Source organism: Arachis hypogaea, chromosome 9 (genome assembly GCF_003086295.3).
Source record: "Arachis hypogaea cultivar Tifrunner chromosome 9, arahy.Tifrunner.gnm2.J5K5, whole genome shotgun sequence".
NCBI classification, from domain to species: domain Eukaryota; kingdom Viridiplantae; phylum Streptophyta; class Magnoliopsida; order Fabales; family Fabaceae; genus Arachis; species Arachis hypogaea.
The window spans coordinates 82,858,706-82,876,482 of NC_092044.1; the positions used below are offsets into that span (position 1 = coordinate 82,858,706).

The 17,777-nt window shown below is 37.1% G+C and overlaps 1 protein-coding gene and 1 long non-coding RNA gene across 2 annotated transcripts; one reads left to right on the forward strand and one right to left on the reverse strand.

Moving 5' to 3' along the window:
- Window positions 1-653: 653 nt before the first annotated feature.
- Window positions 654-1,817, forward strand: LOC112713012 (uncharacterized). Its single transcript, XR_003158039.3, has 4 exons — window positions 654-811; window positions 954-1,028; window positions 1,403-1,474; window positions 1,718-1,817. It is a non-coding gene; the product is annotated as an uncharacterized lncRNA (long non-coding RNA).
- Window positions 1,818-15,661: 13,844 nt separating this feature from the next.
- On the reverse strand, window positions 15,662-16,695 carry LOC112711109 (lectin-like). The gene has a single exon (XM_025763673.2). It carries the CDS (start codon window positions 16,626-16,628, stop codon window positions 15,924-15,926), a length of 705 nt encoding a protein of 234 aa, XP_025619458.1. The 5' UTR covers window positions 16,629-16,695; the 3' UTR covers window positions 15,662-15,923.
- Window positions 16,696-17,777: the final 1,082 nt, after the last annotated feature.

Here is a 17,777-nt window from a genome sequence, read left to right on the forward strand (position 1 = left end):
TTATCTTAAATAAGAGAAGGAGGGTGACCCAGCGAGCGATTTTGCCTTCTGCAATGAGTAAAAATTATATATTAGTTTTATAAATTTAAGACTTAATTATTAGTAAAAATTATATATTAGTTTTATAAAAAGTTATAAAATAATATATGCCATTTTTAAAAAATTAATCATTTAATCTTTAATTTATTATAAAAATAATTAATTAATATAAATAATATTTTAAAAAAATTAAATTTTAAAACAAAATAAAATTATTTTAAAGATTTTAATATTTTAAAATAATTTTTTTAGTTACAAAAATTTTTGTATTTTGTGATAAACAAATAACTTGTTACAAATAATATTAAATTTAGTGACAAATTAATTTTTTATTACAAAATATTTTGAACTTTTGCAACAACTTCATCTTTTGTTACAAAATATTATAAAATTTTGCAACAAAATACCGGTTCGTTACCAAAGCCAATATAATTTGTAACAAAAAAATTAAATCGTTACAAAATAACAATAAGTTTTGTAACAAATTAGATTGTTACAAATAACACATTAGAATGCACCATTTTAAATTGAATAATTTCTTTTTTTTCCATTTTGACAATAATGATGTGGCTATATTCAATTTTGACTTTAGGTGGAAATGAGCTCATCATGGCAACAAGGGAAACTCAGAGAATTTTGCAAGCAGAAAGGAATCCATTTGGCTGCATGGTCACCATTAGGATCTTACACAAAATCATGGGGTACTAATTCAGTTATGGAGAGTCCAATCATTAATGAAATAGCCACTTCTAGACACAAGAGTGTGCCTCAGGTGCTCTTTCTTAACTCAACTCCAATCTTTGTCTTTAACTACCCCCTATATTTTCTCTTATAATTTTTGTGATTTTAAGGTTAAAACTTTGACCGGATAAAAATTTGTGTTATTCTATAAGGATATGGCCCATGCTTTTCAGGTTTAACCAAGTTGGAATCTCTGAATCTGAAGTAGTGTAATTGCATAATAGATGTCGATATGAAACCTCTATCAGGTTGGTTTAATATTCTTCCGTATGTGAGGCAAAGTCACTGATATTCTAATTATTACATTCACTGCACAAGCATACATGGTGAGATGAGTAACAGCACAGATTTTTCATTGAATTTACCTGCAAAGCTTACAAACCTGAAAAGTTTGAGATTTTCTCTAGTAAAGTCACAGATATTGGCATCCGTTTTTTAAAAGGTATTGGGTATTGCATTATAGAACTGTTCCAACATATAGCCACTATCTTTATTTCCACAATGCACTGATATTGTATTAATGGCATCTAAATGTCTTGTGTATGAGTGTTTCTGATTAACAATTTAAGAGAAAATGAATTTCATAATTTCATGTTCATCTTCTTTTCTTGCCTTATTTCAGGGCTACAAAATCTTGCTCTGTTAAATTTGGAAGGCTGCTTTGTAACAGCTGCATGCTTGGATACTCTTGCAGGTTGAATCACTTCACAGACCTTATTTATTTATTTATTTAGGGGGAGGAATAAGTTTATCTTGATAATATCTATGCCAAAGAGCTTTAGGTGTATCTTCTTATTCATTTAAAAATTGAAGGTTTCAGGTTGAACCAACTTACGTTACTTTTTAGTTTTTAGAGAACTTCCTTTGTTGGATTTAAGATTAACTAATGAATCATTCAAGCAACAAGTTAATATTGTGATTGATTGTTTTCTTCCAGAGCTTCCAGCCCTCTCGAACTTGAATATCAGTAGATGTAATTTTACTAACAATGGATGTGAAATGTTTTCACGTAAGTTGTAGACTTGTCACTTGTACAGCTAGCTACTCAATATATACTTATTGGGTTTCACTTTTTGGTTGTGAATACTAAATTTGTATTATTGGCTTCTTTTCTTTGTTTTCTTTATTTCTATCAGGACTGGAAAACTTGGAAATGTTAAACTTGGAAGAGTTAGACCACATATATTTTTTTATTCTAATGTACTTTTAATATATTAAGAATATAAAAAATATTAATTTTAGTGTTTTCGACAATAATATCATTTTTAAGAAGCTAATTCCTACTTATAAACTTTAGCATTTAGTTCAAAAGACTAGATAAATTATGAATATAATAAAAAAGTTTAGCAGATTAATATTTTTTAGTTGATAATTTTATTTTTTTTATTTCAAAAAGAAAAAAAATATATTAATTAGTTTGATTTTCTTTTTCTTTCTTTTGGTTAAATCTTAATCACATGTAGACTACAAATTTTGATTTGATGCCTTTGCAGTTATTACTATGTATGAGATTCTTAAGTTGATATAATTTTGCTTCTTGCTTCTTGCTTCATCAATTTTGCGGAGTTTGCTTGCCTCTTGTGTCGCAAGGTGTTGAGCGTCCCTGTGACAACTCCTTGTGGCCACAACTTCTGCAAATCCTGTTTCGAGAGTGCCTCTTCTGGCAAAAGCTTTATCAGAAAGAGGGGAAGCGAAGGTGGGCGCACCTTGCGAGCACAGAAGAATGTTATGAAATGCCCTTCATGTTCAATGGACATAGCTGAATTTCTTCAGAACCCAGAGGTAGTACATCATGTCTCTTTCTAATTGTCTGAGCATATTGTTGGTGATGGTATTTGGAAAAGCTTGAATTTGGTTTTACTCCCAAACTATTTTAATTAGGAAGGTGGATGTTATTGCCATTGACTATCTGTTTTTGCTTCTTGTTTTATATTTGACACCAAATGTGGATAACTTCAAATCCAACCCTTAATTTGTTTTATTTTCTGTTAACCCAAAGTCACTGAAAAATCTTAGGCCTTCTTTGAAATAAGATTCAATGGAGAGTTGGCAAGTTTAATTAGGTGGTGTTCACATTTAGAAATAAATCTTCTAAAGAGGAGCATTCATAAACATGCAATTTACAGTTTGTATGTGATCTTGCAATTGTATTTATGCTATAAAATATTACTAGGCTTCTGAAATCTGTCCATGTTCTGTTTTTTGACACCAGGAACTGCATATGCTCAGTCCAATGCAAACAAATCAAAGAAGAAGTAGATGAACAAATACTTTCAAGTTTCAGCCACACAAGCGCTTATGTTAGCTATTCTGAGAAGGTTAAAGCGTCAAGTAGTTCTAGTGCAGTTCCACTACCACCGCCACCACTGCCACCCTGAATGTCTTCAGATGAGGATGAAGATGACACTGAAGACTATAGCTGATAGTTTTAGTATGGTTGAACAATATACTAGGAATTATAGTTAATGATCAATACATTTTGTTTATGTTTTGAATTATATTGACTTGCTTGTTTATAGTACTTCATAATACGATGAATTTGTTTATTTTTCGAAATATTATAAATATTCGAATACAAATTAGATAAAAAGTTGTATTAAATTTATATTTATTTTGTATGAAAACAAGTTTATTTTGTAATTAGAAAAATAAAAAAAATTATTTTACCTTACTGACGGATTTACAGACGGATTTTCTGTCTGTAATCAAAACGTGGGGTGATTTTCCAAAGTTCAAATTACAGACAAAAAATCTGTCAGAAATTCCGTCTGTAATTACAGACGAAAAATTGATGAGCGGATAATTTATACGCTTTTTGGCATTGTTTTAGTATGTTTTTAGTATATTTTAGTTAGTTTTTAGTATACTTTTTAGTTTTTAGTTAAAATTCACTTTTCTGGACTTTACTATGAGTTTGTGTGTTTTTCTGTGATTTCAGGTATTTTCTGGCTGAAATTGAGGGTCTTGAGCAAAAATCTGATTCAGAGGCTGAAAAGGACTGCAGATGCTGTTGGATTTTGACCTCCCTGCACTCGAAGTGGATTTTCTGGAGCTACAGAAGCCCAATTGACGCGCTCTCAACGGCGTTGGAAAGTAGACATCCTGGGCTTTCCAGCAATGTATAATAGTTCATACTTTGCCCGAGATTTGATGGCCCAAACCGGTATTGCAAATCAGCTTCAGAATTCCCAGCGTTTAACGCTGGAACTGGCATAAAAATTGGAGTTAAACGCCCAAACTGGCATAAAAGCTGGCGTTTAACTCCAGAAAAAGTCTCTACACATGAAAGCTTCAATGCTCAGCCCAAGCACACACTAAGTGGACCCAGAAGTAGATTTTTACGTCATTTACTCATTTCTGTATACCCTAGGTTACTAGTTCACTATTAATAGGATCTTTTGACATTGTATCTGTACCTCATGACACTTTACACGTTTCTCATTGTATCTTCTACGGCATGAGTCTCTAAACCCCATGGTTGGGGGGTAAGGAGCTCTGCTGTGTCTTGATGGATTAATGCAATTACTACTGTTTTTCATTCAATCATGCTTGCTTCCATTCTAAGATATCACTTGTTCCTAAACCTGATGAATGTGATGATCCGTGACACTCATCATCATTCTCAACTATGAACGTGTGCCTGACAACCACCTCCGTTCTACCTTAGATTGAGTAGATATCTCTTGGATTCCTTAATCAGAATCCTCGTGGTATAAGCTAGAATTGATGGCGGCATTCAAGAGAATCCGGAACGTCTAAACCTTGTCTGTGGTATTCTGAGTAGGATTCAAGGATTGAATGACTGTGACGAGCTTCAAACTCCTGAGGGCTGGGCGTTCGTGATAGACACAAATGAATCACTGGATTCTATTCCAACCCGACTGAGAACCGACAGATGATTAGTCGTGCCGTGATAGGGCGCGTTGAACATTTTCACTGAGAGGATGGGAGGTAGCCATTGACAACAGTGAAACCCTACATACAGCTTGCCATGGAAGGAGTCTTGCGTGCTTGAAGAAGAAGACAGTAGGAAAGCAGAGATTCAGAAGATAGAGCATCTCCAAAACCTCAACCTGTTCTCTATTACTGCAAAACAAGTACTTATTTCATGTTCTTTTACTTTTTACAATCAATCTTGATAATTATTCATATCCTGACTAAGAGTTACAAGATAACCATAGCTTACTTCAAGCCAACAATCTCCGTGGGATCGACCCTTACTCACGTAAGGTATTACTTGGACGACCCAGTGCACTTGCTGGTTAGTTGTGCGGAATTGCAAAAGTGTGATTGCAATTTCGTGCACCAAGTTTTTGGCGCCGTTGCCGGGGATTGTTCGAGTTTGGACAACTGACGGCTTATCTTGTTGCTTAGATTAGGACTGTTTTATTTTAGTTGGTTTAGAGTCTTTTATTTGAGTTTAGTTTCATATTTTAAGTTTGGTGTCAATTGCATGCTTTTGTTTTCTTTTGATTTTTCAAATTTGCATGTCTCTAGTCCCTTTTTGATCTTTAAAAATTCTAAGTTTGGTGTCTTCTTTTTGTTTTCCTTTACGTTTTCAAAAATTTGTGTCTGATTTTCTAAAAATTTTAAGTTTGGTGTCATTTTGTTGTTTTTCTCTTTCCTCATTTCAAAAAAATCAAATCTTTTTCAAAATAATTTTCAATCATATCTTTTCAATTGCTAATTCCAAAATTTTCTTAATTGACTAATTGATTTAGTTTTCAATTTGCCTTGATCTTATTTTAGTTTTCGAAAATTTATTTTGTTTTCCTTTTGTTTTATTTTAATTTTTTCGGTCAAAAAAAATAAATAAATATTTTACTTTACTTGTGAATTCATATCATATTCCCTTTCTCCATCATGGACCTAAGTGGAATTGAACAGTCCAGAAGGACTCTGGGGTCATATGCTAACCCCATTACAGCTGCATATGGGAGTAGCATCTGTATACCTCCCATTAAAGCAAGCAGCTTTGAGCTAAATCCTCAACTCATTATCATGGTGCAGCAAAATTGCCAGTATTCCGGTTTTCCACAGGAAGAACCTACTGAGTTTCTGGCACAATTCTTACAAATTGCTGACACAGTACGTGATAAAGAGGTGGATCAGGATGTCTACAGACTATTATTGTTTCCATTTGTAAAAGATCAAGCTAAGAGGTGGTTAAATAACCAACCTACAGCAAGCATAAAGACATGGAAACAGTTATCAGACAAATTTTTGAATCAGTTTTACCCTCCAAAAAGGATGACACAGCTAAGGCTGGACATCCAAGGCTTTAAACAAGAGGATAATGAATCCCTTTATAATGCCTGGGAGAGGTATAGATGTATGCTAAGAAAATGCCCCTCTGAAATGTTTTCAGAGTGGGTACAGCTGGACATCTTCTACTATGGGCTTACAGAAAAAGCTCAGATGTCTTTAGACCACTCAGCTGGTGGATCTATACATATGAGGAAGACGATTGAAGAGGCTCAAGAGCTTATAGATACTGTTGCTAGAAATCAATATTTGTACTCTACAATGAGTTCTCTACAAAAGAAGAAGTTATGGCAGTAGCCACTGATCCTAATCCTCAAGAACAGATGGTTGAGCTTAATCAGCAATTACAACTGATGACAAAACAGTTAGGAGAATTTAAAGAAATGCTCCAAGAAACTAAAATTGCTAACAAGAACATAGAATCTCAGTTGAATCAGGCAAAACAGTAGCTATCTAAACAGATAACAGAAGAATGCCAAGCAGTTCAACTGAGGAGTGGGAAGACATTGAATAACACTGCTCAAAGTAGCAAAAAGCCAAATAAGGAACAATTGACAGAAGATGACCAAACCACTGTCCAAAATCCCTCTGAGGACAGTAAGAGCCCAGAGAGGAATACTTTTGGCATTCAAACGCCAGAAAAAGGGGGAAAGCTGGCGTTAAACGCCCATTCCCTGCCCAGTTCTGGCGTTCAAACGCCAGAAAAGGGGGAAAAGTTGGCGTTAAATGCCCAAACTTTACCCAATCCTGGCGTTCAAACGCCAATGGGGAATCAGACACCTGAGAGTGCTGATAGTAACCCCTCTAAAAAGGCTTCTCCAACCACTTCTGTAAGGAATAAACCTGCAGCAACCAAGGTTGAAGAATATAAAGCCAAGATGCCTTATCCTCAGAAACTCTGCCAAGCGGAGCAGGATAAGCAATTTGCCCGCTTTGCAGACTACCTAAGGACTCTTGAAATAAAGATTCCGTTTGCAGAGGCACTTGAGCAAATACCTTCTTATGCTAAGTTCATGAAAGAGATCTTAAGTCATAAGAAGGATTGGAGAGAAACTGAAAAAGTATTTCTCACTGAAGAATGCAGTGCAGTCATTCTGAAAAGCTTACCAGGAAAGCTTCAAGATCCAGGAAGCTTTATGATACCATGCACATTAGAAGTGCTTGCACCAAGACAGCCCTGTGTGACCTTGGAGCAAGCATCAATCTAATACCTGCATCCACTATCAGAAAGCTTGGTTTGACTGAAGAAGTCAAACCAACCCGGATATGCCTCCAACTTGCTGATGGCTCCATTAAATATCCATCAGGCATAATAGAGGACATGATTGGCAAGGTTGGGCCATTCGCCTTTCCAACTGACTTTGTGGTGCTGGAAATGGAGGAGCACAAGAGTGCAACTCTCATTCTAGGAAGACCTTTCCTAGCAACTGGACGAACTCTCATTGATGTACAAAAAGGGGAAGTAACCCTGAGAGTCAATGAGGATGAGTTCAAGTTGAATGCTGTTAAAGTTATGCAGCATCCAGACACACCAAATGACTGCATGGGCGTTGACATTATTGACTCTTTGGTGGAAGAGGTCAATATGACTGAAAGTCTTGAATCAGAGCTAGATGACATCTTTAAAGATGTTCATCCTGATCTGGAGGAACTAAAGGAAATAAAAGAAATTCTGAAAATTCCTCAGGAAGAAGATAAGCCTCCTAAACCAGAGCTCAAGCCACTACCACCATCCCTGAAATATGCATTTCTGGGAGAAGGTGACACTTTTCCAGTGATCGTAAGCTCTGCTCTAAATCCACAGGAAGAGGAAGCACTAATTCAAGTGCTAAGGACACACAAGACAGCTCTTGGGTGGTCCATAAGTGATCTTAAGGGCATTAGTCCAGTAAGATGCATGCACAAGATCCTATTGGAGGATGATGCTAAGCCAGTGGTTCAACCACAAAGGCGGCTAAATCTAGCCATGAAGGAGGTGGTGCAAAAAGAGGTCACTAAGTTACTAGAGGCTGGGATTATTTATCCTATTTCTGATAGCCCCTGGGTGAGCCCTGTCCACGTTGTCCCTAAGAAGGGAGGCATGACAGTGGTTCATAATGAAAAGAATGAACTAGTTCCTACAAGAACAGTTACAGGGTGGCGCATGTGTATTGACTACAGAAGGCTCAATACAGTCACCAGAAAGGATCATTTTCCTTTACCATTCATAGACCAGATGCTAGAGAGACTAGCAGGTCATGAATACTACTACTTTTTGGATGGCTACTCAGGTTACAACCAAATTGCAGTAGATCCTCAGGACCAAGAGAAAACAGCATTTACATGTCCTTTGGAGTATTTGCCTACAGAAGGATGCCTTTTGGTCTGTGCAATGCACCTGCAACCTTTCAGAGGTGCATGCTCTCTATCTTCTCAGATATGGTAGAGAAATTTTTGGAAATTTTCATGGATGACTTTTCAATATTTGGAGACTCATTCAGCTCCTGCCTTAACCATCTAGCACTTGTTCTGAAAAGATGCCAAGAGACCAACCTAGTTTTAAACTGGGAAAAATGTCACTTTATGGTGACTGAAGGAATCGTCCTTGGGCATAAAATTTCAAACAAAGGAATAGAGGTGGATCAAGCTAAAGTTGAAGTAATTGAAAAATTACTACCACCTACCAATGTTAAGCCAATCAGAAGCTTTCCGGGGCATGCAGGATTCTACAGAAGGTTTATAAAGGATTTTTCAAAAATCGCCAAACCTCTGAGTAATCTGCTAGCTGCTGATACTCCATTTATTTTTTATAATAAGTGTCTGCAGGCATTTGAAACTCTGAAAGCTAAGCTGGTCACAGCACCAGTCATCTCTGCACCAGACTGGACATTGCCATTCGAACTAATATGTGATGCCAGTGACCATGCCATTGGTGCAGTGTTGGGACAGAGGCATAACAAGCTTCTGGACGTCATTTATTATGCCAGCCGTGTTCTAAATGATGCACAGAAGAATTACACAACCACGGAAAAAGAGTTACTTGCAGTGGTCTATGCCATTGACAAGTTTAGATCCTATCTAGTGGGATCAAAGGTGATTGTGTACACTGACCATGCTGCTCTTAAGTACTTACTCACAAAGCAGGATTCAAAACCCAGGCTTATAAGATGGGTGTTGCTTCTGCAAGAGTTTGATATAGAAATAAGAGACAGAAAAGGGACAGAGAACCAAGTAGCTGATCATCTGTCCCGAATAGAACCAGTAGCTGGGGCGTCCCTCCCTTCTACTGAGATCTCTGAGACTTTCCCAGATGAGCAACTCTTTGCCATTCAGGAAGCTCCATGGTTTGCAGATATTGCAAATTATAAAGCTGTGAGGTTCATACCACAGGAGTACAGCAGAGTGTAAAGAAAGAAATTAATTTCAGATGCCAAGTACTACTACCTATGGGATGAGCCATATCTCTTTAAGAGATGTGCAGACGGAATGATTCGCAGATGTGTACCCAGAGAAGAAGCACAAAGGATCCTGTGGCATTGCCATGGATCACAGTATGGGGGACATTTTGGAAGTGAGCGAACAGCCACTAAGGTCCTCCAATGTGGCTTCTACTGGCCTACTCTCTATAGAGATGCCCGAGAGTTTGTGCGTAACTGTGACAGCTGCCAAAGAGCTGGCAACTTGCCTCACGGATACGCCATGCCTCAACAAGGGATCTTAGAGATTGAGTTGTTTGATGTATGGGGAATTGACTTTATGGGTCCATTCCCACCATCATACTCAAACACTTACATTCTGGTGGCAGTGGACTATGTATCTAAATAGGTAGAAGCAATTGCTACACCCACCAATGATACTAAAACCGTGCTGAATTTCCTCCAAAAACACATCTTCAGCAGATTTGGTGTTCCCAGAGTCATAATCAGTGATGGGGGTACTCATTTCTGTAATAAACAGCTTTACTCTGCTATGGTCCGATATGGAATTAGCCATAAAGTGGCAACCCCGTATCATCCACAGACAAATGGGCAAGCTGAAGTCTCTAACAGAGAGCTAAAAAGAATCCTAGAACGGATTGTAATAGCCCGAAGAAAGGATTGGGCAAAGAGCTTGGATGATGCTCTGTGGGCATACAGAACAGCATTCAAGACTCCAATAGGAACCTCACCATACCAACTTGTGTATGGCAAGGCCTGTCATCTGCCCGTGGAACTGGAACATAAAGCCTACTGGGCAACCAGATTCCTAAACCTGGATGCTAAGTTAGCTGGTGAAAAGAGATTACTCCAGCTAAATGAGCTAGATGAATTTAGACTCAGTGCCTTTGAAAATGCAAAGATTTATAAGGAAAAGGCAAAGAAGTGGCATGACAAGAAGTTGTCATCCAGAGTCTTTGAGCCAGGACAAAAAGTTTTGCTCTTCAACTCTAGGCTCAGATTGTTCCCAAGAAAACTTAAATCCCGCTGGAGGGGTCCGTATGTGATTACAGGAGTATCACCATATGGATATGTTGAGCTTCAGGATAATGATTCTGACAAGAAGTTCATTGTTAATGGACAAAGGATCAAGCATTATCTTGAAAGCAATTTTGAGCAAGAATGCTCAAAACTGAGACTTGAGTGATTCTCAGTGAAGGTCCAGCTAAAGACAATAAAGAAGCGCTTGCTGGGAGGCAACCCAGTCCTTAGCAGGGTATCTGTTCTGTTTAATCAAGGTTGATACATATTCTAAAAGGGCAATTATCAAAATTGAAGGAATTCACAGAGTTACAGAAGGATTCAGTACAAAAAGTAGAGAAAAAGAGCTTGCTGGCGAAAAACCGCCAGTAAGGGGTACTTTGGGCGTTAAACGCCAGAATGGGAACCATTCTGGGCGTTTAACGCTAGTAAAGGTGCCATTTTGGGCGTTAAACGCCAGAATGGGCACCATTCTGGGCGTTTAACGCCAGGTGTGCAGCATCCTGGGCGTTTAGCAAAACGCCCAGTGATAAAGGGATTTCTGGTGTTTAACGCCAGCCAGGGTACCTGGCTGGGCGTTAAACGCCCAAATTGGCCAACAAATGGGCGTTAAACGCCAGAATGGATACCATTCTGGGCATTTAACGCCAGAAAGGCAGGGGGAGGAGATTTTGTTTCCCACTTCAAATTTTTTCAAACTTTCTTGTTTTGATCCATATTTTTCTGCATAAACACATTACAAACTTTCATCATTCACCTTCCAATTTCAAAAATTAAAATCTTCTTCAAATCTATTTCAAATCCTTTCCTAGGCTCTTTCAAAAACTCAATTATCTCCTCAAATTTTTTCCATATCTTCTCAAATCTCCCTCAAATTTTCGAAAATCTCTCCTCCTCTCCTATTTAAACACGTTCGGCCACCCCCTTTCCCCACACCATTCGAATTTTCTCTCCTCCTCTCTCCCCTCTTTCCTTTCTTTTGCTTGAGAACAAGCAAACCTCTAAGTTTGGTGTGCTTTTTCGTGATCACTAAGCCAAGATTCATCAAGATCATGGCTCCTAAGGGAAAACAAACCAATTTAAGAGGAAAGAAAGAGAATAATCCAAAGAATCTTTGGAATCAAGAGAAGTTCTTAACCAAAGAACATGAAGACCATTATCACAAAATAATGGGTCTGAGGTCAGTGATCCCGGAAGTTAAATTCGATCTGAAAGAAGATGAATATCCGGGGATCCAAGAGCAAATTCGAAAAAGAGGATGGGAAGTTCTAACCAATCCTGAGATAAAGGTTGGAAGAAATATGGTTCAGGAATTCTACTCAAATCTGTGGCTGACAGATAAGCAGAGAATGACTGGAACTGCTTTTCATACTTACAGAACCATGGTCAGAGGAAAGTTATCTACTTCCATCTGGACAAAATAAGAGAGGTCTTCAAATTGCCTTAACTGCAAGATGATCCTGAATCCTTTAATAGGAGAATGGTGAGAGCAGATAAGGGGTTAGATAAAGTTCTAGAGGACATTTGCCTCCCTGGAACTAAGTGGATAACCAATTCAAAAGATGTCCCAAACCAACTCAAGAGGGGAGACCTCAAACCAATTGCAAGAGGCTGGCTAGACTTTATTGGGCGTTCCATATTGTCCACTAGCAGCCGTTCTGAGGTCACCATCAAGAGAGCAGTGATGATTCATTGCATTATGCTTGGAAAAGAAGTGGAGGTTCATCATCTGATTGCTTGTGAGATCTACACAATTGCAAATAAGAATTCCACTGAAGCCAAACTGGCTTACCCAAGCTTGATCTCCTTGCTCTGTAAAGAGGCTGGGGTGAAGATGGGAGTAGATGAATTCATACCCATTGAACATCCAATCACCAAGAAGTCAATGGAAGGACAAATGCAAGATAACTCTATCAAAAAGAGGGCGCAGGAGTTCCTCCCTGAATTTCCTGAAATTGACTACTGGGCCAGCCTAGAAGCATCTATCACCAAGTTGCAAGAAACTATGGAGCAACTTAAGGAAGAACAGCAGAATCAGAACTGCATGCTCTGCAAATTGCTGAAGGAACAAGAGAAGCAGGGGCGTGAACTTCAAGAGTTGAAACGCCAAAAGTTCTCCCCTCAATTTGAGGGAGCATCCACTTCTCAAAATCAAGGTTGTTGAGTCCTAACTCTGTGATAACCTCTATCATTAGGAGGCTATTTAAATTTTTGTTTTCTATTCCTACTAGTCTCATCTTATATCTATTTTTGAGTCTTGTTCTTAATTCATAATTAATAAAATTTAAAGTTCATGTCTTAAAGCTATGAATGTCCTATGGATCCATCACCTCTCTTAAATGAAAAGTGCTTTAATCACAAAAGAACAAGAAGTACAGAATTTTGAATTTATCTTTGAAACTAGTTGAATTAGTTTGATGTGGTGACAATACTTTTTGTTTTCTGAATGAATGCTTGAATAGTGCATATGTATTTTGAATTTGTTGTTTTAAAAATGTTAAAATTGTTGGCTCTTGAAAGAATGAGGAAAAAGAGAACTGTTATTGAGGATCTGAAAAATCATCACATTGATTCTTGAAGCAAGAAAAAGCAGTGATTCAAAAAAAAAACGAAAAAAATAGAAGAAAAAGAAAGAAATAAAGTTGTGATCCAAGGCAAAAAGAGTGTGCTTAAGAACCTTGGACACCTCTAATTAGGGACTCTAGCAAAGCTGAGTCACAATCTGAAAAGGTTCACCCAATTATGTGTCTGTGGCATGTATGTATCCGGTGGTAATACTGGAAGACAGAGTGCTTTGGGCCACAGCCAAGACTCATAAAGTAGCTATGTTCAAGAATCATAATTCTTAACTAGGAGAATCAATAACACTATCTGAGTTCTGAGTTCCTATGGATGCCAATCATTCTAAACTTCAAAGGATAAAGTGAGATGCCGAAACTGTTCAGAAGCAAAAAGCTACTAGTCCCGCTCATCTAATTGGAGCTAAGTTTCTTTGATATTTTGGAGTCTATAGTATATTCTCTTCTTTTTATTCTATTTTGATTTTCAGTTGCTTGGGGACAAGCAACAATTTAAGTTTGCTGTTGTGATGAGCGGATAATTTATACGCTTTTTGGCATTGTTTTAGTATGTTTTTAGTATATTTTAGTTAGTTTTTAGTATACTTTTATTAGTTTTTAGTTAAAATTTACTTTTCTAGACTTTACTATGAGTTTGTGTGTTTTTCTGTGATTTCAGGTATTTTCTGGCTGAAATTGAGGGTCCTGAGCAAAAATCTGATTCAGAGGCTGAAAAGGACTGTAAATGCTGTTGGATTCTGACCTCCCTGCACTCGAAGTAGATTTTCTTGAGCTACCGAAACCCAATTGGCCCGCTCTCAACGGCGTTGGAAAGTACACATCCTGGGCTTTCCAGCAATGTATAATAGTCCATACTTTACCCGAGATTTGATGGCCCAAACCGGCGTTGCAAATCAGCTTCAGAATTCCCAGCGTTTAACGCTGGAACTGGCATAAAAATTGGAGTTAAACGCCCAAACTAGCATAAAAGCTGGCGTTTAACTCCAGAAAAAGTCTCTACACATGAAAGCTTCAATGCTCAGCCCAAGCACACACTAAGTGGACCCAGAAGTGGATTTTTACGTCATTTACTCATTTCTGTATACCCTAGGTTACTAGTTCACTATTAATAGGATCTTTTGACATTGTATCTGTACCTCATGACACTTTACACATTTCTCATTGTATCTTCTACGGCATGAGTCTCTAAACCCCATGGTTGGGGGTGAGGAGCTCTGCTGTGTCTTGATGGATTAATGCAATTACTACTGTTTTTCATTCAATCATGCTTGCTTCCATTCTAAGATATCACTTGTTCCTAAACCTGATGAATGTGATGATCCGTGACAATCATCATCATTCTCAACTATGAACGTGTGCCTGACAACCACCTCCGTTCTACCTTAGATTGAGTAGATATCTCTTGGATTCCTTAATCAGAATCCTCGTGGTATAAGCTAGAATTGATGGCGGCATTCAAGAGAATCCGGAAGGTCTAAACCTTGTCTGTGGTATTCTGAGTAGGATTTAAGGATTGAATGACTGTGACGAGCTTCAAACTCTTGAGGGCTGGGCGTTAGTGACAGACGCAAAAGAATCACTGGATTCTATTCCAACCCGATTGAGAACCGACAGATGATTAGCCGTGCCGTGACAGGGCGCGTTGAACATTTTCACTGAGAGGATGGGAGGTAGCCATTGACAACAATGAAACCCAACATACAGCTTGCCATGGAAGGAGTCTTGCGTGCTTGAAGAAGAAGACAGTAGGAAAGCAGAGATTCTGAAGATAGAGCATCTCCAAAACCTCAACCTGTTCTCTATTACTGCAAAACAAGTACATATTTCATGTTCTTTTACTTTTTACAATCAATCCTGATAATTATTGATATCCTAACTAAGAGTTACAAGATAACCATAGCTTGCTTCAAGCCAACAATCTCCGTGGGATCGACCCTTACTCACGTAAGGTATTACTTGGACGACCCAGTGCACTTGCTGGTTAGTTGTGCGGAATTGCAAAAGTGTGATTGCAATTTCGTGCACCAAAAATCCGTCTAAAAATCCGTCTGTAATTACAGACGGATAATCTGTCGGAAAATCTGTCTGTAATTACAGACGAAAAATTCGTCTGAAAATCAGTCTGTAATTACAGACGGAAAATCCGTCGGAAAGTTCGTAGCCTTTGGGAAATGGATAGAAAATTTACAGAGGGAAAATCCATCGGTAAGTGGTAAAAATCCGTCTGTATTTTTCCGATGGAAAAAAAATCCGTCGGTAAATAATTTCTGACGGGACTTTTACAGAGGGACAAAATCTGTCGGTAATTTCGTCGGTAACCAAAATCCGTCTATAATAAAGACCAAATCCGTCTGTAAATCTGTCTGTATTAATCCATTTTCTAGTTGTGAGTGATTAGAGATGTAAAAACTGTATAAAAATAACTATCAAGCTTCATCGTATATACAGTTTGATATCTTAAATATTTTGTCGCTCTAACTCATTAACTTTTGACACTTGATCATTTGTCAATGTAATTATCTAAAAATATAATCTATTCAAAACGATATTTTATATTACTTTTTAAAAGAAGGGAAAAAAAGAAAGAAAAACAGAAACACAAACACAAAGAAAAGCAAGCATATATCATTGAAGACAACAAACTAAACCCAAACAAAAAAAGATGGACGAAATGCACATTGAAGAGACCAATAACAACAGTGGACTATCCTTGCCTTATTCGTAGTGGCATATTACTTATTGAGACAAACTAAAAACTAGTAGGCTTGTCCTTATTTACTCAAATTAAAATTAAAAACACAACACAATCTGGCGATAAGATAGGAAGAGGGTCGCCTTATTTAATATTCATCGTTGTTCCTCTTCAGTTGGACTTGAAAGTCCAAGATAAGATCTCGGTATTTTGCGAGTATTGCCCAGTTGAAGCAGATAGCCCTACCGCAACCTTTTGAGGAAGCTTAGTGCTCAAGTCGACATCGTAAGAAAGAGTGTTAGGTTGGTTGTCGAGATACGTAGAAACACTGACGGTGATCCTCTTAAGGACAGAGTTATATGTTATCTTTGCAGTGGTTACGGCTCCATCATGCCAGTTCCAGTAACCAACAGCCGACGATCTGATAGAGTTGATATTAATTCCGATGTGGGGATAACTGGGATCCCCAATCTCGAAATTGGAAAAGGTATCAAATTCAACAGCAACAATCTTGTCAGATGCATCGTTAAAGAGGCCGAGAAACTTCCCAGAAGATTCAGGTGGAATTTCAGTGTCAGCATTAGCAAGGAAGAAGGCAAGACCGTCACCAGGTCCGGGAGCAAATTCACTACTGTACGGTTTTGAGATGCGAAAGACGAAGGTGGTTTCAAAGCCTGCTCGGAAACCACTGTGGTCGTACAGGTGCACAGGGTCGGAGAATAAAACTCGGCCAACTCTGTTTCCTAGTGGGTTGCCATCGCTGTCCAAGTTGGTGAGTCGAATGACATTGTGATCGGTAATGGTTGCATCTCCTTGGAATTTGATCTCTTTGGAGTTCGTGGGGGCAAATTTGTGCAAGTTAAATGAGACACCCATGGCTATGGCTTTGTAGTTTTTGGAAATGAAATGAGATGTGAGTTTGGGTTGGGATGCCAAGCCTACCACAGCAGCTCGGTATTTATAGTGTGGCGATTGGAGTAAGTACACCTTATTAGCTTCTTAATTAGGTATGCATGGCCTCTAACAACCATTAACACAATACGTCACGTCCATGCGGTAACATATATGGTGTCACCCTCTAGCCTCATCAATGCTTCTATGTAAAACACACGTGATTCAGATTCAATTATGGATTTTTTAACATAAGCTGTCAAATTATAAAGGATTATTATAATCTAAGAGCCCTTAAACTAGACTTATTATAATAAGACCGTGCTAATATAGTCTCTCCAATCTTATTTATTTATACATACTACACTACAAATTAAATTATTTTTAATCCTATGATTCCAACCATACTCCGCGTGGGTTTTTCTTTAATAATATCTCGGGATTATTTAATTTTGTTGTTCATTTCTTTGGTTTGATTATTATTTCTCTTAAACTATTTCTTGAACATTGAATATTTAATGCAACATAGAAATATGTGTTGTTTTAAAATTTATTTTGATTTGAAATATTTTATACTTTTTAAAATACAGAAATAAAAATAATGAACCTTTTTCTTTTGAATCATGTTTAGGGAAATATATATATTTTTTAAAATGATCCCATTTTAATATACATTATTTAAATAATCTTTTAACTAAATATGTAATTTATAAGAAAATTGATCACAAATCATAAGTTAATAACAAAAAAGAAATTTGAAATTTCGGTATGATGATATTTACTGAAAAGAAAGAATCAACCAACTAGGACAAAACCCACAAAAATAAAATAAGAAGAAAAGAAAGAAAAGAAAAGAAAATGACTTGTTATGTTAAAATTGATCACAAATTATTTGGATTTTTATTTATAATTAATTGTTATGTTAAAAAATGTATTACATCGGAATTTTTTGGACAAGTATATTGCACATGATGATAATCTTATATAAGTTCATATTTTATAATTTTTATTTACATAAGTGGTTAACTCTTTTGATAGAGATATAATTATTTGTGTTGTTTTATTTATTTTATGTTTTTGAGATAATGAAATAGTAATGTAGTATTATGATATAGTATCAAAATTTTAATGATT

Coding starts and splice junctions, on each gene's coding strand:
- LOC112711109 (XM_025763673.2), bottom strand. CDS start 16,628: ATGGGTGTCTCATTTAACTTGCACAAATTTGCCCCCACGAACTCCAAA.